Here is a 21277-nt window from a genome sequence, read left to right on the forward strand (position 1 = left end):
CATAATACCCCTGATTTCTCCTTCCCCTCTCACACTGCGCATCTCTGGACTGCGGCCTGCCTTTGTTTCAGTAGGAGCAAAACACTGTGTCTGGAAAAAAAAAAAAAAGACAGAGAGAGGGAGAGAAAAAAAACACGCTACTGCAATTAAATATGCACGGGGGGAGGGAGGGGAAAATGAGGACAATGAAGGATGGGAAACATCCGATGCAGCAGCTGCTGGTTGCTATAGAAACCCAGATCCCCACCAGCAGCAGCATCACCCCACCCACCCTCCACTCTGGGTGCAGACTCCCAGTAGCACAGGGCTATGTGGGTCCTGGGGTGCTGGCAGCCAGGACCACAGGATTCAGGCTGACCAGGGCTCAGTCACTTGTGTACCTGTGGGCTGCTAACACTGCTCTGATGGCTTTCCTGGCTTTCTCCCTCTCCATTTCCTCCCCATTCTCTGATCCACAGTGACATCCCACAGTCGCTCTGCACCCCAATCTCAGTAACAAACTAAATGTCCAGAGGGCTTTTACACTTGACACAGGGTGGGGGTTGGGGTGGGGGACTCAGTCAGCCCTTTCCCTTCCCTTCCCTTCCCTTCTTCCCTTCCCTTCCCTTCCCTTCCCTTCCCTTCCCTTCCCTTCCCTTCCCTTCCCTTCCTGTCTTTCCCCCCATGGTGCCTCTCTACCTGGCATCCAGAGGAGAAGGGCTGCTGGTATCCCTGGGATCAGCCAGGAGAACTCCCATGATGCAGCCAGACCATGGGATGACCTAGATGACCCAGTAGTAAGCTCACAAGGGGTCACAGAGGAAAGTAACCAGCCGGTCACAAGGATAAATCAAGGCTTTGGCTGACGGTGCTGCCTTCTGCGTCATACTGTCTCACCAAAAAAGTTAGCGCCGTGTTACGTGAAGTGTTTTTCTTTCCTACCTGGATCAGCAGAATGTGATTTTTAGGGCTTCACACTTGGCAAAAAAGCTGGCTGGTGCTGGTCCAGGGCACTGGAGAGAAGAGGAGAGGGGAGAGAGGGATGGGGAGGCGGAGGAAGGAAGAGAGGAGTAATTAGGAGGATTGTAGTTAGACCAAAATTCATTCAGAAGAGCCCAGATTGATGAAGTTATTTAAAGCCATATTGAAGAAATAGCTATGACGGGCTGGTGAGATGGTCACATGAGTAAGAGCGCTGCTGCCAAGCCTGGCGACTTGAGCCCAGCCCCCAGAACACACGTGCTGAAAGGAGAACTGACTCCCACAATGTGTCCTTTGATCTACACACACACGCGCGTGCACACACACACACACACACACACGCGCATGCCACACACGCACGCGCACACACACGCACATACGCACATGCACACACACACACACGCATGCGCACACACGCACGTACACACACGCACATACGCACATGCACACACACACGCACGCACACGCACATGCACACACACACGCACGCACACACATGCACATACGCACACGTGCATGTGTGCGCACACACACACACAATTCGATAAATATTTATTCAAAAGAAGCCCAGAGAAACTTTTCAAAGATACTGTCAAGAACACTAAACTCATCATTCTGCAGTTTTGCAGCCTCTGAGGAGGAAAGGGCTTTTGGCTTTCATCCTCACGCTCAGAACGGAATTTATGGACCAGGACGGTGCTCATCCAGGAAAGCGCTTGCCCGAGTTCACTTCCCAGAACCCATATAACAAAGAGCCTGATGTGATGGTGCTCACTAGTAATCCCAGCTCCAGAGAAGTGGAGACAGGCAGATCCCTGGGACTCACCGACCAACCAGCCTAGACGACATAGTGAATCCCAGGCCAGAGAGACACTTTCTCAAAAAACAAAACAAACAAACAAACAAAAAAGATGTGAACTGAGGGGCAGTACCTAAGGTTGTCCTCTGGTCTCACACACACACACACACACACACACACACATCACCCCTAAGTATGTACTTAGGGCATACAGGAAGCATCACAGAACATTCCTTATAGGTTAAGCCACAACTTGAGCTCTTACTGTTGGGGCAGGGGAAGGATTGGGAGTCTGCCCCAGGGAAATGGCTGCAGACCTCTGTAAGATCCAGACTGTAGGGTATGGTATAGGGTTCGTCTAGAGCTCGCCAGGCTGATAGGCTCATCCCCTGGTTTCACATCTCTCCTCTACCCCGACCCCATCCTTCCTAGATAAGCATGGTCACCTAAGGCCAATCGGGAGCCCAAGTGTGGCCCCAGGCTGTCTGTTCTCTTCCGTTCTCAATGAGCAGAGTCCTCTGCTGCCACCAGCCACTCCCCAACCCAAGGCCACCTCTCCCCTTAAATCAGCTGTCATCAGCTCAGAGTCGAGGTTCACTGGAGGAACCTGCACAGAGACAACCACTGTGCTGTAGACAAGTACAATAGCAGTGACCAAGTAAGTGTCCCACTGAGGCAAGGACAGTGGCACAGGCAGTGAACACAGAGCTTGGCCCATCGCTGTTCACAGCTGCGGTGACGACTGGGTCTCCCTCCCCACAGTCCCAGTGCAGAAAGAATTTAAGCTTGTGTTTGGCTTGGAAGGAAGGTTGAGTCAGAACCCCCAAATCCCTGTCCGGAGACTGACTGTGGTCCAGGCCAATCACTTTACTACACATTTGCTTCTTCCCCTAAGACAGACGCCAGCAATTCCAAGGGCTTCATTTGTCTTGATGTAGACAAAAGGTTAAGAATCAGAACCCCAAGTTCTGGGGAAGTGACTGATTACAGCCCAGGCCGATGACGTCACTGCACATTTGCTTCTTCCACTAAAGCAGAGACTAGCAATTTTAGGAGTCACTGGGCAACGAGTGAGGACGTTTTGCAGACTCCTACCAAGGGTAGACAATGAGAGGGTTCCTCGACAACGTGTGAGCACTTTCCGCAGGCTGCTGTTTGATACAGCCAACATATGCAGAAGTACCTGCACATCTAAGACTCAGGGGGTTAAGCGATGCCCAAAACGGCACTGTTAACAAGTAGAAAAACCCAATGGAGACACCGATTTCATTCAGTCTGGCATTAAGCCTAATTTCTTATCCAGTGTGGTGGCATCTACTACAATCCAGTGCTTCAGGACAAAGGCGGGAAAGTCCTGAGCTTGAGACCAGCCTGGGTTACATAGTGACCACAGTGAAAACTTATTGCCCTCTCTACTTTCTTGCCCTTGTGTTGTGTGTGGCTAAAAGCCTTGCCTATTGGCTGTGACGCACATGTGAGGCCACACCACCTCATCCCTCGTTTTCCCCTACCGTCTTGGCTCAAGATAGCTCCAGGCAGACCACCTGCTAATCAGAGCTGCCTCAGTCAGAGAAGTAACTGGCTCTATCTGGTTGTGTCTCCAGAAAACAGGTTTTTCATCACCTCACACGGTGGGCTCTACATCTCAGACGTGCAGAAGGAAGATGCTCTCTCCACCTACCGCTGCATTACTAAGCACAAATACAGTGGGGAGACTCGTCAGAGCAACGGGGCTCGGCTCTCTGTGACAGGTAAGCTGCCGGCCGGGGTACACTAACCCTCCATGGATACGGGATGCCATCTGTATCCACTTTGAGAAAGAGAGTAACGATCGTGGACATAGGTACCACTCGGCAAGCCTTCACCCAGCTTGGGTCAAGTAGCCTTGATGTGAGAGCTTTTCTAGAGGCATCTTGGGTCCAGGAGCCACTGTCAGGCCACACCTGGCTCTCCTGAAGGATTAAAACGTTTCCATGTGTCTGATGGTTCTCAAGCACACCTCGTTATTCTCTCCACTCCCTCTGCCACCGCCACCACTTCCTCTTTTTGCCATTGTCAGGAAACTCATTGTTTAAATCTGTAGTATTTCAGATCTGTAGTACTCAGGAGGGCTTTTCATTTCCTGGTGTATTCCCAAAGATTCTGGTGTTTTCATTGTTTGGTTGCTGTTTTGTTGTTGTTGTTGTTGTTGTGTATGTCTGTGTGTGTACACTTTGTTGGGAGGCCACCTCACAGCACTGGAGAGAAGGTAGAATATAATATAAATGATAAATGTTTCTAGGAGGTTCTTGTTCTGGGGTGATCGTGGTGTCTGAGGAGAGACGGAGGGTGTGTGTTGCACCCTGAGTATCAGGTAGCTCTCCATGAGCTACCTGGTCAGCATCCACAGCCCTGTGAGGTGTGTGGGATGCTCTGTATTTCCCCAGGAGTCCATTGGCCTGCCTGAGGTATTGAGCCAGTGGGATGCCCAGTCAGAATTCACACTCTGGTCCCTCTGGCTGTAGTACCTTTCTGTTGGAGGCAGGGAGGGTCAGCAGAACACCCACACACCACGTCTGGCAAAGACAGGCAAAGGTATAAGGCTCCAAATATTTGACATCCATTCATAGACAGATGCTCTTCCATCACCTGTACAATGCATTCTGGGGTTTTCCCCACACAGTCTCCACATGCTCTGATACCTCCTTTGGGGTGGGGTGTAGGTTTTTTTAGAGACGGGCTGACCTGAAGCATTCAGTGACCCTCTTTCCTCAGCTTCCCAAGTCCTAGGATCACAAGCATGCATCACCACACCAAGTTTCTGAAACTTTTTGCCATGTAGGTTTTGTTATTCCTTGGGTTTGGTTTGGTTTGCCTTTTTGTTTTCTGAGACTGAGTCTTATGAACTCTAAGTCTTCGGACTGGCCTGAGAATGCCGTTGAACTTCTGATCCGCCTGCCTCCACCTCCTGAGCACTGGGATTGTAAATGTGCCGCCACTCCAGATCTCTGCTGTATTGAGGGTCAAGCCCAGGACTTCATGCACGCTAGGCAAGCACACTCCCAACTCTACATTCTCAGTACCCACTGTTTTCTATTGTAGCCCATGCTATTTTTATTTTTCTCAGCACTGGTTAAAACCCACAGAATGGCTATCACAACCTCCTGAGGGTTTCTGACCTACAGTTTAAGCATCCTCATCTTGAGGAGGTGGTGGAATGGCTTTTAGAGAGAGGATGAATTGATACAACTTCATTTTGGGGGGACTAAAAACCACAAGGTAATGCCCCACTCCAGGCCCTAGGGAAGGACTCTGGCCTTCTGACTGCTTCTGTCATCTGTGACTAGCAGAGGTCAGCCCTCATCAACAGGACCCATCTCATCTACCCAGAATAGCTGAAAACAAGAAAAAGAGGACAGGAATGAGGAGGCAAGAACCAGGCTCCCCTCTTTGACCCTTGCGTCTCTGGTGCCTGGTTCTGAGTGTGGCACACAATAGGTACCAAGTAAACATTTGTGGCATTATGAGTGCCAATGGAAATTGTGCTTCTGTATAAGCAGATGACACTGGGCCAGAGCACAGACCGTGTGTAGTAGGACTTCTGAATCTGCAGCCAATTCAGAGTGTGCTGCATTGGAGTGGTTTGCTTCCAAATTACAGGGCCTTGTTTGCATGGTGTTTTGCATCTCATTTGCATGCTTCTCAAGCAGTTTCTAGGGTGGGAGGCCCAAAACCTTCTCTTGCTAGCCTGCTCTGCTCCACCAAGTCCTCCCTTCTCTGTTCTGATGGTTAAACCTCCAGCTTTAGGGGTGAGGTGTGAGAATTAGGCAGGGTTTCCTCAAAAGAACAGATTCCGGAAGCTGAAGGCTATACCAGCTTTTCTCTTTCTCATCCTGCACCATCATGATGGGTGAAAGGCATGGTGGGGAAACAGTAAGAGAGATACCACACCCCCAAGGACTCAAAAATAAAACCCTACCTTAAGGAACAGAGAGGTCAACCCGGGAAAGGGGCCTGGGCACAGAGGGAATGGTGACCAGGAGAGGAGACCTGGACCCAGACCAGAGAAACGCAAAGACAAAGGGAAGTGAGGGAAAGGAAAGAAGATGCTGGAGGGAAGGGAACAGCGAGGAGAGGGAGGCCGTGCAGTGGCGCGGGGCTCTGATGTGATCGGGTGTGACAAGGAAGCTTGTCTGCAAGATGCTTGTCTCTGCAGAACAGCAAGTAAGATGAGAGGGAAGCCAGGAATGGCATCGGGAGAGCTCCAACCTCTAGGCTCACCAGCTCCCTGCCCCCACGCACCTCCTAAGCCCAGCCCGTCCCAAGGAAGCCAGGGCCCATAAGCTCCTCCTGAAAGGGTTCCCCACCTCCAAAGGTGGGGCTGCCCCCTGGGCTGGAGATGGCACAAGAGGCTCCTCGTAAGCTGTGCCACCAAGCATCCAATCACGCCCCCAACTTCCACTTGCTGGTCTGAGAACCAAGAATGGTAAATACAATTAGCTGGGAGGTCATAAGGAGGTCGCAGGCTACAGCATGCGGATCTCAGTGGTACCTGATGCCAGGGAAGTCTCCAGAAGCTGCAGCGTAGCAGGGAGATCTGCATCCTTACCTTGCTGTTCCTGCACTGTCCCACCCCATTCCTATCACATTCCAAGACAAGGGCAGTTACAGAAAGAGTCTAAGTCTCCCCTAAGTCCTCCCAGATAACACCTGCCCACACCTGACATAGGGCTCTATAGAGAGTTCCCTCCCCCAAGCACTCAATGGAACACCAGCATCCCAGACAACTTAGTATAGGCCTCACCGTGACGCAGAGCCTGAGGACCAGACAGGATGTGAAGCCAGCTTCCCGTCCCCCAGCCCATGCAGGACAATCATGGAGCAGACACCATTTACCCTGGTTCTAGACTTAGTCCAGACATCTCGGGACATCCCAGCAGCCTGACCTGGGACCCCCACAACCTCAGGCAGGGCTGTCTGTCTTTTCCCAATCCCATGCCTATGCTGGTAGCACCCAGTCCCCCGGGATGTCACATGTACACACCACAGCCCTTTACTTCTCTGCTCCCCTGTAATGAAAGAGGCTTCTTTCCCCTACCACCCCCCGGAATTTAATTTCACGCCTGGGCCTCAGTGATTAATTCTCTCCCCCCCACCCCGCCCCTCCTCCACCACCCCGGCAGCCCCTCCGCTTGTAAATTCTGCCCTGTGCCATGGAATTTGTGTATTTCACATCAATTAAGTGTCACATTGAGTAATTCTTCTCTGGCACTGGCTCTGTTGATCCCAACCAATCAACCATTCCCACTGGGGTGGAGGAGGGGAGAGGACAGCAAGTCTGTCACAGAGGAAGGATGAGCATCAAATGGCAATCACCGGATGCATCTGCACCCCCTGTAGACACAGGGAGATGAGGCACTGTAGCGTGCATCCTGCCATGCGTTGCCTAGGAAAGTAATATCCGATATGGAGGCACCATAGTCATGGCCACTGTGTACAGAGAAGACACCCATTGCAGAAGTCATGAGACTCACCCAAAGTCTCAGGGTGGACTAGAGAGCACACAGAAGCGGTGCTTGGACCTTCTGTGTCCTAGCCATGAGCAGTGACAAAGACAGCCTTCTGGAAAGTCCCGCTTCCAGAGAGACTCCAGGCCTGACCCCTCTCCAAGGGGCAAGAGCAAAGAGCAGATGGTCCTACTGGTGAAGGGAGGTGCGCGGGGGGGGGGGGGGGAAGGGAGTCAGTAGATCTCCTGCTCACTCAAACAAAATTCAGTATGTTAGATTATTCCATCTAGAGCCCCATCTGCTGAGGAAGGATAAGAACAGCCTGCCTTCAGGGCTCTGGTCTGCTATGTGGTTCCAGGTTCGTCCCCACACTTCTCTGGTCTCAGGAACGTCATCTCTCTGAGTTCTCTGAAATCACAATTCAGCACGAGTCTATAAAGTCCTCAGTGTGGAGTTTATACAGAAAAGCCAGCTCACTGGCACATCTTCATTCCTGAGTGCCCCTCCCCCCGCCCCACCCCCACACACCTGAGAAACGAAAGGTTCAACAGGCAGGAACCCTAATCCACACTGGGCACAGGAGGGGCATCACAGGTCAACACTGCCTCAAGAAGCCTGGCTGTCTTCTGGGAGGATGGATGCCTGGCCTGCGGCAGCTGCTATTAAAATAGACAGGTAGCTGCAGTTTTGGCCTCGAGGGACAGACAGCAGGAGAAGGCCAGGGGCTGGGGGAGGCCACCTTTCCATCTACACTCTTTAGCTTTTCTGAGGCTTTGCACCTGCATATATTACCCGTTCAAAAAAATAATTTTGCATGTTTTGTTTTTTAAAAAGGAAAAGGGGTTGTTTGAAAAGGAAAGGGAAAGAAAGGGAACTCCATGGGAGTCCAGCGAGAGTGACAGCGGGGAGGGGGAGGTGTGTATGAGACGCCGCTGAGGCTGGCTTGTGAACAATGAACCAGAGCGGGTTGTGCAGAGCAGACTGGCTGGATGTCTGGGTGACCCAGCTTGCCTCAGTGTGGTGTGCGGACAGGACAGGCTACAGCCAGGACTGGGCTGGAGATGACTTTGAGAGTCAGTATAAAAGCCAGAGCTAATAGCTCATGCCTGTGAATCCCTGCACTCAAGAGGCTAGGAGGGGATGATGGCCAAGCATTTAAGGGTAAGCCTGAACTGCTAAGCAGAAAGAAAAGATGAATGTGTTAGGGAAATACAACTCCATTGGTAAAGTACCTGTTTGTTGCATAGGATGCCCTGGGTCTGATCTTAAGCACAAAATAAAGTAAACATGGCAGCACACACAAACTCACAAGGTAAAGGCAAGATGACCAGAAATTTAAGATCATGGGATAGTAAGATGGCCTAGCAGTAAAGGTGCCACCAAGTGTGACAACCTGAGTTAGATTCCTAGGACCCCCACAGCGGAAGGAGAGACTCAACTCCTGTAAGTTGTTCTCTGACTTCAACACATGACCCATGGCGTATACACACCTATGTGCTCAAAAGTGTGTGTGCACGTGCACACACATGCATCTACATACACACACACACACACTGTAATAATTTTTTTGAAGTTCAAGGTCATCTGTGGTGATGTGAGTTTAAGGCCAACCTTGGCTAGAGACCATGCCTAAAAGAGAAACAAATGAAGGTGTTCTATGCAGGAGAATAGCTGGTGGACCCTTGACAGCAGAGACGGGACCCGAAGGGTAGAATCCCAGAAACACCTGCCCGTGAGGAGTTGGGCTGAGAGAGTAGACAGGAACACCCATAAATGACCTGGACATCTCAGCCACAGGGTCTTGGGTCTTCTACTGCCTAGGGTCACAGCTCTCACAGGTGCTGGCTTCTCCTGGCTTTATTCCCACACAGTGCAGGGCTCTGACATGAACTCTGAGCCTGCCCACATTATGAGCAGAAGGCAGAGCAAGGGACTGAAGAGCTGACTTAGCCATCAAAGGTTAGGCTCATAACCAAAACTTCAAGACAGGGCAGAATGCCCCAACTGTTTACCTATTTTGAGGGATCTCCAGTCTGGTTTGAGGTCCACCAATAACTGCTAGATGTTGACACCACTGTCACGTTCTGAGACCAGGGTGAAGACAGCTGTCATACATGTGCTCTTGTTCTTTCTGATCCTCAGACTTGAGCCCTGCCATGTCCCCAGCCATCCACACAGCCTAGCTTACAAGCATGATTCTCAGGGCTCAACCTGGTCGAGGCACACACATGGAGGGCATATGCACTCCTCTGGAAATGCTGCCACCTTAGAAACTGCTCTCTATAAGTGTGGGGGACAGGGCTTCTGTCTGGAGGCCTTGCTACCCTCTCCTCACTCCTATCTCCTCTGCCCAGGAGGGCCTTAGTTATTGACCCTTTCTTGTTCCAGACCCTGCAGAGTCCATACCCACCATCCTGGATGGCTTCCACTCCCAGGAAGTGTGGACTGGCCATGCAGTGGAACTACCCTGTGCTGCCTCTGGCTACCCCATCCCTGCCATCCGCTGGCTCAAAGATGGCCGGCCCCTCCCTGCTGACAGCCGCTGGGCTAAGCGTATCACAGGGCTGACCATCAGTGACCTGCGCACTGAGGACAGTGGCACCTACATCTGTGAGGTCACCAACACCTTTGGGTCGGCAGAAGCCAACGGCATCCTCACAGTCATCGGTGAGTCAGGAGCCTTCTGCGGCCCTAGGAACGTTTGGGAGTGCTGGCCTTTGTGCAATGGAGTACCACACCGTGCAGGCCCTGCGCCTGCCTCCTGTTGCCATAAGAGGAGCTCCTAGGTTATAGCTTGGAGAGGCCACTGGTATGAAACCAGTCCCGACATCAGCAGCAATACCCGTGACCTCCAGTCACCTGGTCTCTCCAGAAATCCAGCAGGCTATGGGGGTCTTGTGGGGAGTTTATGAAAAGGAGATCTCCTGGGCTTGTTAGGGGAAGGCTATGTCTGGCTAAGGGAGTCAATACTGATGTTAGTCTACAAGGTGGGACTGTGTCTCCACCGTGACAGTCCAAGATTTTAAGAATAATGGGCAAGGGTCCTGATCCATCAGACCAGACACTGAGCAGAAGCAGCCACGTAGGCTGTACCTGGAGCTGCCATGAATATGGAGTTTGGTTCGTTCCCATTCTAGGCATAGAGCCCTGGGGTTCAGGAAGCTATGGAAAGCAACAAGGCCTTGTAGACTTCTTTTATGAGCCCGAGAAGGCAGGCAGAGGCAGTGAAGGTAGGGGAGCTGATGCCATGGAAATACCCTAGGTCTTCTCTCAGCGCCATCCATTTTGACTCTTCACCTGGCCCATATCCATGAGATGCCGAGGCTCCTTTGAGCTCTGATATCCTGAGTTTTCTGGCAGCCAAGAGGCCAAGGGGCTGGGATCTGGGACCCCTGAGGACCGCTCTAGGTGTCAGGCAGCATTAGCCTGAGCCCTTGAACATTGTACTCAACAGCGTGACTGTTCCCTGAGGGCATTTCAGCTTGACAAGGCAGGAGCTACCTAGGGTGACTCTACTCTATCCTCAGCAGAATCCATATGCCATCGTGCACCACAGACACCGCAGAACTCCTGCTGGCCTTCCAGCCTTGGACTCCCTAGCCAGGTCAGGGCTGGACACCCTCCACAACCCAGAAAGCCTTAACAGTTCATGTGCATTTACCCATCATGCAGAGTGGCGGTTATCCCTTACATGGAGTCACTGTGACACTAGCACAGAAAAACCTCCCAAGAGCTGCTCCAGGGCAGCGAGGAGGCAAATGCTTAGAAAAAAACAAAACAAAACTAGGGAATCATTGCTCATGAGCAAGCCTTAGACAGGTAGAAAAATCGTAACAGTAGTACCTCCCCTCTTGTTCTCAACGCCGTCCAAAGTGTCTCAGCTAATCCAGGTGCATACCTGTAAGGAGGATTAGGAGCTCGAGGCTAGGCAAGCTTACAGGCTATGTCACATCCTGTCTCAAAAGACAAAATAATGCATGCGTGCACGCACACAAAGAGAGATGAGAGAGAGAGAAAAAAAATAAGTCAGGAGGTCACACCTATTACAAGCCCTTAAAATATCAGCATGATGACTGTAGGCGATGTTGTGGCATTCACACCTGCCCCAGTACACATCAGAAAGCATGTACAATCACAGGCACGAACATCCAAAACTTGCACATCCATTTCCCCAAATTCCCATATAGTTGTGGGGTCCACACACCTGTACCAATACACACTTCCCCACACTATTCCACACTCCTCAGGTCAACTATAGACCACCACCTGCACACTATCCACGTGGTCACACACACACACACACACACACACACACACACAGGCTTGCTGGAGGCTTGGGTACAAGAGGAAGCGGTACAACCTTCTCTCATCCTCCTAGGCCTATCATCCCCTCCCGAAAGGTCCCCAGTTTTCTACACTCTTACAGCCTGACCTCCTGTACAGGAGCGCTCAGGAGCAAAAATCAGTGAGGGAAGCTGACTTGGGGCTATCACCAGTCCGCCATCCATCCAGTCAATGATACTCATAGTCCGAGTCCTGGTGGGGACATAATGCCCAGGATACTTTTGCTTCCAGGTGGCCTGCCTTCCAAGAGATAAGAAGAAGGGTAATGCTAGACAGATTGCTGGGTATGGCATTGATGATCCCCTAGTTGGGGGTATGAGAGGGACTTAAAGTGGGAAGAGAGGTAAAATCCAGGAAGATTCACTAGAAGTGACCAGAGGTCAGCGGGAATTAGGCAGAGCATTCTAGGCCTAGAGCTTAGATTCTGCAACCAAACCATTCCAGGGAATGCCACATACAGGTCATTGATGTTCTAGATGTGTAACCTTAGTGACAGCAGATGGGGGCAGGTACCTTGGGCCTCTGAGGGCTTTGGATTCCATGCTGAGTTTGGGGGATCCATGAACATGCTGAGCAGGAGAAGACTGCATCAAAGAGGATGATGGGTAAGGGGAAAGGAGGTGATGGAGCCCCAGAGGCACTCGAAGGATATCCAGCTAGCAGAAAGCAGGGCTGGTGGCCTGCATGGGAGTGAGAGGCAGCTGGCAGGAAGGAGAGTGCCTTCTGGTTTCTGGATGCTCACCATGTAAATCGAGGTCCCAGATTTCTGTGTGAGCTAAGGGGGCCATGAAGCTCTGCCTACGTGGAAGGACCCACCTTAGGGAAGTAGAGGTCATCAGAACAAGACCTTCAGCAGAAAATCCTAGCTTGTACTACACATGCGTCCTAGGTAAACTGAGACCCAGAGCAGATTTCCTAGTCCCAAATCTCACACAGGTATGTTTGCAGAGCTGGACTCTCACCTCTGTCCGTCCAGGCACATGCCATCGCAGTAAACTCTCTGTATCCCTTTCCTCTCCTCCCACCTCCCTTGACGTCTTCACATCTTCCCAACCTGACCACTCAGACCCCCTTCATGTGACCCTGACACCAAAGAAGCTGAAGACGGGCATCGGTAGCACGGTCATCCTGTCCTGCGCCCTCACAGGCTCCCCAGAGTTCACCATCCGCTGGTACCGCAACACTGAACTGGTGCTGCCGGGGGAGGCCATCTCCATCCGCGGGCTCAGCAATGAAACTCTGCTTATCTCCTCGGCTCAGAAGAGCCACTCAGGAGCCTACCAGTGCTTTGCCACTCGCAAGGCCCAGACAGCCCAAGACTTTGCCATCATTGTGCTGGAAGGTGAGTGGACGTGTGTGGCAGAGCAGAGCGGGGCTGTAGTTCCTGAGAGGTGTTGCCCGTGCTGGGAGGCTTTCGTCCAGTTCTCAGTGCACACATGGCAGACACCAAGCCCTCACATTAGGTTTGCAAGAGCCCTGTGTGGAGGTCCTTTTTAGTGTACCCTATTTTGAAGTTGAGGAAGTCAAGGCTTTGGCCACATGTCTGGCGAACAAGGGTTTTTAACAATACTATTATATACTACTTTTGCCCTCAACAGTTACTGGTGCTTTCTTAGTAGAGGGATTTCTTTAGAGTCTTGGAGGTTCTGGTTTTTCCAGAGGCTGTTGTGTCAGGAGCCTCTGAACTCTGGAATCCTTTCCGACCTGAGGCCTCTTCTCAAAAGGCTGTTTCTAAGCAGGGGTCTCCATTTCCATCCTGTTCTCTCTCCTCTTACAGCTGCCACCACCCAGGGTCCCTCACACGGCACCTCTGTGCATGCTTGTCCACACTGTGCACAATGCTTGGCCAAAAACTAGACCCAAATCAAGCTTACACTCCAATCGCCCAGCCATGAACCCCAGCACCAGGCTGAGGTCACAGAGGAGATGCCTCTTGCTTGTTAGTGCATAGGTACCTTCAAGGCTGGTAGAAACCCCACCTTCCAACAGTTAGGTTTAGTGTGTCCCTAGCTGATCCTTTCTACTACAAAAAGCCACACACAGCAACAGGCACATACCACTTCTGTATTAACGAATATGCCAACCTCAGGCCTCCAAGGGTGGGTCTTCCCTGGTCTCACTGCAAGACCTTTGGGACCTCGTAGCTGGGCAGCCACTAAACTCTGAACTTAAGACCTTGTGCCTCCCCCTACCCACAGGGCTGTGCACAACAAGCCCCCAATGCTTGCTCAACCAGCCCCTCACCACTCTTCCCAGAAAATATCCATCATCCCAGGGACCTCCGGGGAACATAGGAGCACCCCACTAGCTAGCTCATTTTTTCACTTGGAGGGGCCAACCTTTTGCCTTCTGTAGAATTCTGGCACCTGAGAAGGTGTCCCTGGAGAGCAGAGACTTGGAAAATGAAGCTGGGAGTGGAAAACAAAAAGGTAGGGGCCAGCACAGAGAGGGAAGAAAGGAGAAGGAAGGGCCAATGGCCACATGACACTGCCACATCCTCCCAAGCCCAGGAAAGCATCAGGTTCTCCCCAGTTCTAGCTAAGTGTCTTCCATCCGAAGGTAGGGACAGGGCTGGCAGGCTGGCCAGGTCTCTGGTAAACATTGGCATTTTGATGTGTAACATTGAAGAGTATCAATAACACTATGACATCTGCCCTGCTATTTATTTATTTATTTATTTGTTTTAAACATCTACTTTTATTATCTTATCTTTTTAATTTGGTTGTTTGTTTATTTTTTTTTTCCAAGACAAGGTCTTACTATGTAGACCAGGCTGGTCTTGAACTGGTGGCAATCCTCCAGGCCAGCCTTCTGAGGGCTGAAACTGCCTACAAGCACAACTCCTCCAGAAATATTTTTTCTTTTAAATTGACATACGTAAGCATACACATTCATGGGGTACTGTGTGCTTAATGTCTTTTTAATCCCTCACACAATCCTGTGGGGAAGGATGATCAGGGTGGGAACTCCACACCCACATTCCATAGTAAGAAGGGGGTATGTGAAATTAATTGCCTCACCCTAGATTATGTGGCTAGCCAAGGTTTAAGGCTGGTGCCAGACTCCCCATCACCTCCACTGTCTCTGGGAAACTTGCATTTTAAACCTCAAACATAAAGTCTTTTGTTAATAGGACGAAATGTCACTACTACTCCCCGTCCTTGGCATGGTCAAGTACAAAGACTGCATGCAAACTCCACCCACACATGCCTTCATGCACAGTGCCTTCTGAGCTTTGCAGTCTTTATTAATAAATAGAGGAGCATCTTGAATGTAGTAATTAATCTACTCTTCACCATGTCCAGAAGAAGTGGGAGTAATTGTCAACGCCGCTATTCCCATAACCCACCAACAAAGCAACCTGCTCAAAGACACTATTCTTGCCTCTCACCCCATGGTAGTAACTGCACCTCATGGGTTCGTGTATGGCACAAACCCACACGTGACAGCTCTTTGTCTTTATCCTGGCTGCCACTTTGCCTCCTCCCAGCCACTGGGTGGGTGGCCTGGGGGGTTAGTCTCTCTGTGACTCGTGACCCTGAAGGGGGCTCCTCGCTCCCTGCAGACGGCACGCCCCGCATCGTCTCATCCTTCAGCGAGAAGGTGGTCAACCCCGGGGAGCAGTTCTCACTGATGTGTGCTGCCAAGGGCGCCCCGCCCCCCACGGTCACCTGGGCCCTGGACGACGAGCCCATCGTGCGGGATGGAAGCCACCGCACCAACCAGTACACCATGTCCGACGGCACTACCATCAGCCACATGAACGTCACGGGCCCCCAGATCCGGGATGGGGGCGTGTACCGGTGCACAGCGCGGAACTCGGTGGGCAGTGCTGAATATCAGGCGCGAATAAACGTAAGAGGTGCCTGTCCACATTTAAATATCAGAATAGGCTTTTGAGTTCCTTTGCCACCTTTGTAGTCACCATCATTCTTGTGTGCTTCTTAATCATTGTCATTTTGATTTTAGTGGAGGTTTCTCTCTCCTTTCTCTTCCTCTCTCTCTCTCTCTCTCTCTCTCTCTCTCTGTCTCTATCTATCTCTATCTCTATCTCTCTTACTCTCTCTCTCTAACCTGTCCACCACAGTCCCATCAACCATTCTTGTGTGTGAGTGTGTGTCTGGTATCGTCCACCCCATTCTCCTTCCCCGCTTCACTCCCACGATCCAGCCTGACCATCCTATCCACCCCATCAAATCACTCTGGGCCCCCAGTGCTCTGTGCACCGGCTAGCATCTGCCAGCCCCCAGCAGGGTCTTGAAAGGGCAAAAACAGATAGAAGTAGGGCGTACTCAACCTTAATACTAGTGAACTCCCGGCATGCTCCACAGAGCCAAGCCTGCTCCAGGGGCTGTAGACAGCCAGGAGCCTGGAGATCGTGTTCTCACGTGCAAGGCCTAAGCCTTCAGGAGGAGAAGCTTGAAACTGAGGCCAGAGTTGGGTGACTCCCAGAGACAGGGGCTACGTGGAGGAGTAGAAGAGTCCCCAGGGTGCCAGCCACCCCTTCCCTCAGTTCTCTAAGTTCACATGGTGAGAGCCGTCTCCTCTGATGCCCTTAGCCCTCTCAGTCCGACTGGTCCTCTCTGGACCCTATGAGTGACATCTAACCCAAGGGCGAGAGGACAGGGAAATTGTCATAATGGACGCCGGTTCAGGGGTGCTGCCAGTTCACCTGAGGCAGGGAAGGGGTGCAAATGGAGATCATTCTAAACACACTTTTTCCAGCTCTCCCATCCCACATAACAAGTCTGAGGCCATCATTCAGCCAAGCCCCGGTATCCCTGTCTGCACTGGAGCAGGAACAGATCCAGAGCCCTGGGAGACTTTCTAGTTCTGTCCTCTCTAGTTCTGTCCCTGAGTTCCCCGACGTTCTTCATGGTGACCTCTACGCTTCCTTCTCCCACTCCCACGAGGCTACCTGCCAGTCAGTCTAGATGCGGATGCTCCCACCCCGAGCCAGTGTGGTCAGAACCCATATTTGTAGCCCTTTCTCGGGTACCCCCAACACAATTCCCCTGATTGGAAGAAACAACATGTTGATTCATACGGCCAAGACTTCTCGCTGCCCTTTGGATAGTTTATTACTAAATGGGAGGTTCTTTGGGGTACAAACGCAGTGTGATCAGGCAGAGAAAAGGCATGAGGTCTCTGTTTCACTATTGACACCCCAATCCTAGTTTCTCCCTAAATAAGGATTCACCTGGCCCAGTCCTGGTGGTTCCCTGTAGTGGCTGTGGATTGGCTTCATCCAGTCCCACAAGGGACTGGATTCTTGTGATAGGAATGTGTGGCTCATGCCTGTTTGTAACTATTTCACAATGACAACAGTGAGCTCTGGGGTCACATGGGTGACCCCAATCCCAGCAATCTCTGAACTAGGCTGAGGGAGAGTCCTCCCTCTGCCCTCACCCAGTTTCTAGCCCCAGGGGTAAGGCTCAGGGACCAAGCAAGAGAGAAGAGCCCCACCACAAAATGGCACTGGCTCATGGTGCCACCTGCCCCTCCTCTCCACTTTCCCCCAAACTCCCCAGGACCCCCCAGCATCCGGACAATGAGGAACATCACCGCCGTCGCTGGGCGGGACACACTCATCAACTGCAGGGTCATTGGCTACCCCTACTACTCCATCAAATGGTACAAGGACGCCCTGCTGCTGCCAGATAACCACCGCCAGGTGGTGTTCGAGAACGGGACTCTCAAGCTGACCGACGTGCAGAAAGGCATGGATGAGGGCGAGTATCTGTGCAGTGTTCTTATCCAGCCGCAGCTTTCCATCAGCCAGAGCGTCCATGTTGCCGTCAAAGGTAAGGCCCTCCCCACCTTGAAACGTTGCCTGCCTGCCTCCCGGGGTTGTTGGTACAGGTGTCCAGCAGAAGGCAATCGCCAATGAGTAGAAGCCCAAGGAAGACCAAATGGGCTTGACCTTTGGGAGAAAGGTGACAGAGCTGGGTGTTGTGATGGTTACAAGGCTAAAAGCTGAAGGAAGGAAGAAAAACAGCACTGACCCCAGGGGTTTGAAAGCTCAGTTGTAGACAAGGAAAGGCTGCATGTTTTCTGGGCAAAGGTTCAGCTAAGGGATGATGGCCTACCCTGGGTGACTGATGTCAGGAAAGAGCCACAAGGTACTCAACAGTAGGGCCACCCTGGAGAGCAGCAGCAGGAGGCCAGGGTAGAGGAAACACACTAACCACCCAGCAGGAACACTTACAGCCTCCGTGGTGACATGGGAAAGACTATCTGCTAGCTCCCTGAGACCTGGAGCTCTGTCACCAACCTACTCAAGGCTCTCTTGTTCACCTGATGGGTGACTGGAGCAGGGATCTGGGTGGGTGCTATGTGTCTATGGTACCCCCTCAGAGGCCATCCCCTAAGTCTTCAGGTACATTGATTTTAAAGGAATGATTCAGAGGCTTCTGCTCCCTTGGCTCTGGGATGGTGTAAGTTATGAGAACCCCAAATACATCCTCTGGGATTCACAGGCACGGCAGTTATCTAGAGAGTGCCTGGGATGAGGGTCCTGTGCGTTCTAGGAACAGAGGAAGTGGATTCTGCTGGGCCTGACCAGGAAATACCAGAGGAGGATGCAGACCCAAGGAGGACGGTCTGGGAACCTAGAATCGGCTCCAGCTTCCACCTCAGGAACAGAGGCGACCTGTGGTATTTGGAGGGCCACAGAGGAAGCCAATGCCCTTGAGACCAAGGAGGGGCCCCTGTAACTTCGGGGCATCTCTTCTGCAGATATCATTCCCTCAGGAGAAACAGGGGAAGCTGGAAAGACCTCTTCCCCATACCAAGTAGAGAAGAGAGGGAGGGACAATTAACCAGGAAGGGAAAGCAAGGCAGAGGCCAGGGTCTGGGGGAGGAACACAGCCTAGGACCAAGAAGGCCCAACACATGGGGAGCCCTTGAAGGTCTCGGACCTGGAGTCTTTTCAGCTCTGACCCTGAAAGCAGCATTGCACATGCCCATAGGAAGGACTGTCTGGGGGGAATGTGTTTGGGGGAACACATGCTGTATTTGATGGTGGCCCCTCAATGTGTGATGACAATGACCTCCCAGATGGGAAAGTCCAGGAACCCAACAGCCGCAGTGAAAGGTGAAGGAAGCCCTCCTCCCTCTGCTTCTTATCTTTTAATCATCTGACTCGCCCTGAGCAGCTCTCGGGGCTGGGTCACATGCATCCTGTGTACCCACCCTGCCACCTGTCACAGCGCCAGACAGCCCATGTTTGTTGAACTGAATCTCAGACATTAGTCTGGCTTGGAGTACCTTACGGGAAGCCACACTGTGAGCTCCAAAAACAGGGGGCTTTGTAGCTCTTTCAGGTCTGAGAAAAAGAGCTGGGGTACACATTAGCAGTGACATCCCCCTGCTTCAGGCTGCCGCAATGCCAGTGTGTTCCCTACCTAATGCCCTTTCTGGGCAGCCCCTGGGCCCACACACTAGCACCGCAACCCCATTCCATACCTGGGAAAATGGACTTGGTAATGATGTGGCACGGCTCCGCCTGCCCTGCTTCCACCCCACTGGGCATCACAGAAGCCTGTATCCATTTCTGTTACAAGCAATGGGCCGAGAGCGTACAGTGTAAACATCACATATTAAAACATCTAACCTCTGCTCTGCTCCCTGTGCCCAGTGCTCCAGCAAGCATTTGGCCGGGTTTGTCAGCTAAAAGAAAAAAAAAACAACAATAATAACAAGGCTCCAGCAAGCCTCAGAGTACTCGGAACATCCTGAAAGCTGCTCTCTGCTCATCAATTATTCAGCCCCATTCAGGGAGCGATCAGTCCTAATGAATTGAATCTGATGCATTCAGGCTCAGCGACTCACTGGGCCTATAGTGATAGTACAGCGTGACAATATCTCCCAGCCCACGGAGAGGTGCGGAGAGTGTATGAGCACGTGACTTTGCGTGTGTGTCTCTGTATTGTGTGTGCCTGTGTGTCTGTCTCTGTATATCTGTATTGTATGCACCTGTGTGTCTGTCTCTGTGTATCTGTATTGTATGTGCCTGTGTATCTATAGGTCTGTCTGACTGTTTATATGTTTATGTCTCTGTCTATGTGTCTGTCTGTGTCTGTACATCTGGTGTGTACACAATTGTCTGTCTGTGAATGTGTGGATCTATGTGTCTGTATTTCTGTCTGAGTACCTATGTCTGTGTGTCTATTTGTGTGTATCTGACTGTCTATCTGTGTGTATATCTGTGTGTCTATCTGTGTATAATAAAGGCTTGTGTGAAAACCTTCCTGCTCCCCCTCATCAGGGTCTGAAAAAAATGCCAATGTGCAACCATAGGAAGGGAAGGGGCCCCTGTTTCCTCTCCAGACTAGCCACTCCTATAAGGGTCTGGAAGCCAGTTCCCCCACCACTCTGAAAGCTTGGTTCCTCCACCCCCACCCTCTCGGCTCAGCTCCCCCACCTCATTAGAATGCACTTTTTGCAGAAGAGCCCATCAAAGCTGATTATGATCACGCTGCTTGATTAGCGGCTGTGCTCTTCCAAGAGCTCCCAAAGGAGGGGGGGAGGAGGAGGTGCCCCTGGGTATGGCAAGGGGCCCTGACTCCAGGGAGGAAGGAGTGGAGGCAGGGGTAACACTCCAAACCCCATGGCTACTGGACATTGGAAAGTGCATCATGTTAGGGGATCAGATTGGGACAGAGAACAGAAAAGGGTGGGCCGTGGAAGCCTGCAATAGTATGTTAAGGCCCCTCCCCAATCCCCGCTTCTCTGTGGGGCAAAGACTGGTGGACCAGGTGCGGCCAAATCCATGCTGCTTTGTGAGCTGGAAAAGTAACTGCTGACTCCAGTCCTTCTGGGGACTGCTTGTCTGCTAATGAAATTTTCAATCAGTGAGCCAAGATCAGAACATACCCGACAAGCAAACATGCATGTGTGCAGAGATGTGTGGGGTGTGCACACACATGTACAAACTACACGCACAATCAAGGGTCAAAAGTAGCACACCAGCCCATTCATTCTGGGGCAGCTTCATGTACACGCATGTGAGCAGTTTTGTGTGCACAAATGCTTCCTCCTGCAACACAACATCCCTGACCCGTGAAAGGCAGCTATGGGTGGTTCTATGAAACATTTCTCAAGAGCTCCTGCCAGGCACAGTGAGGCAGGAGGAGCAGAAGAGGGAGGGAGACGAGGATGAACCGAGAACTTCCTGGGCTTGGTACACACGGCACCGAAAGGCAAGGGGACCCAGTTTCCGGAGGCAGCCCTTGTCTCTGAACTTCTGGAAAGATCCCTGGCAGGATGCTAAAAGGAGTGCACACAGATCCAACCTAGATGGTGACTTTTGGGGCCTCTGTACCTAAAAAATAAGGTGTCATGAAAAGGTCTTTCGGTACAAAGACTGAACGTTTTATTAACCAGGAGCAGGGCCTACAACCAGACCTCTTGGCATGGTTCTGTGGGAAAATGTCTCCATCCCCACCTCTGACTCTCCAGGAGCCCCTGCAGGAAGAGTGAAGGCAGGAGGCATGCTCTGACTGGATCGAGTCCCCATAGAGCAAGCTAGCAGAAGAGGGGACTCGCTCCCACACAGACACTCTTCTCCTCAAATGCTCCTACCCCAGACCCACACACATATGTCCCTGTCTACTCAGTGCATAGCTTCAGACATAGCTGGAGGGGGCTCCTGTGGGAAGCCCTCTCCCACGCCCACGAGTGGCTG

The 21277-nt window shown here is 51.7% G+C and overlaps 1 protein-coding gene across 1 annotated transcript in view; it reads left to right on the top strand.

Moving 5' to 3' along the window:
- Dscaml1 (DS cell adhesion molecule like 1) overlaps positions 1–21277 on the top strand; it is a 330756-nt gene that overhangs the window by 237938 nt on the left and 71541 nt on the right. Inside the window, exons 4-8 of the mRNA XM_038323307.1 lie at positions 3364–3510; positions 9634–9912; positions 12656–12931; positions 15155–15451; positions 17121–17393. Coding sequence (XP_038179235.1) covers positions 3364–3510; positions 9634–9912; positions 12656–12931; positions 15155–15451; positions 17121–17393 — 1272 coding nt within the window. The remainder of the gene's footprint in view (positions 1–3363; positions 3511–9633; positions 9913–12655; positions 12932–15154; positions 15452–17120; positions 17394–21277) is intronic.

This window comes from Arvicola amphibius, chromosome 3 (genome assembly GCF_903992535.2).
Source record: "Arvicola amphibius chromosome 3, mArvAmp1.2, whole genome shotgun sequence".
Taxonomy (NCBI): Eukaryota; Metazoa; Chordata; class Mammalia; order Rodentia; family Cricetidae; genus Arvicola; species Arvicola amphibius.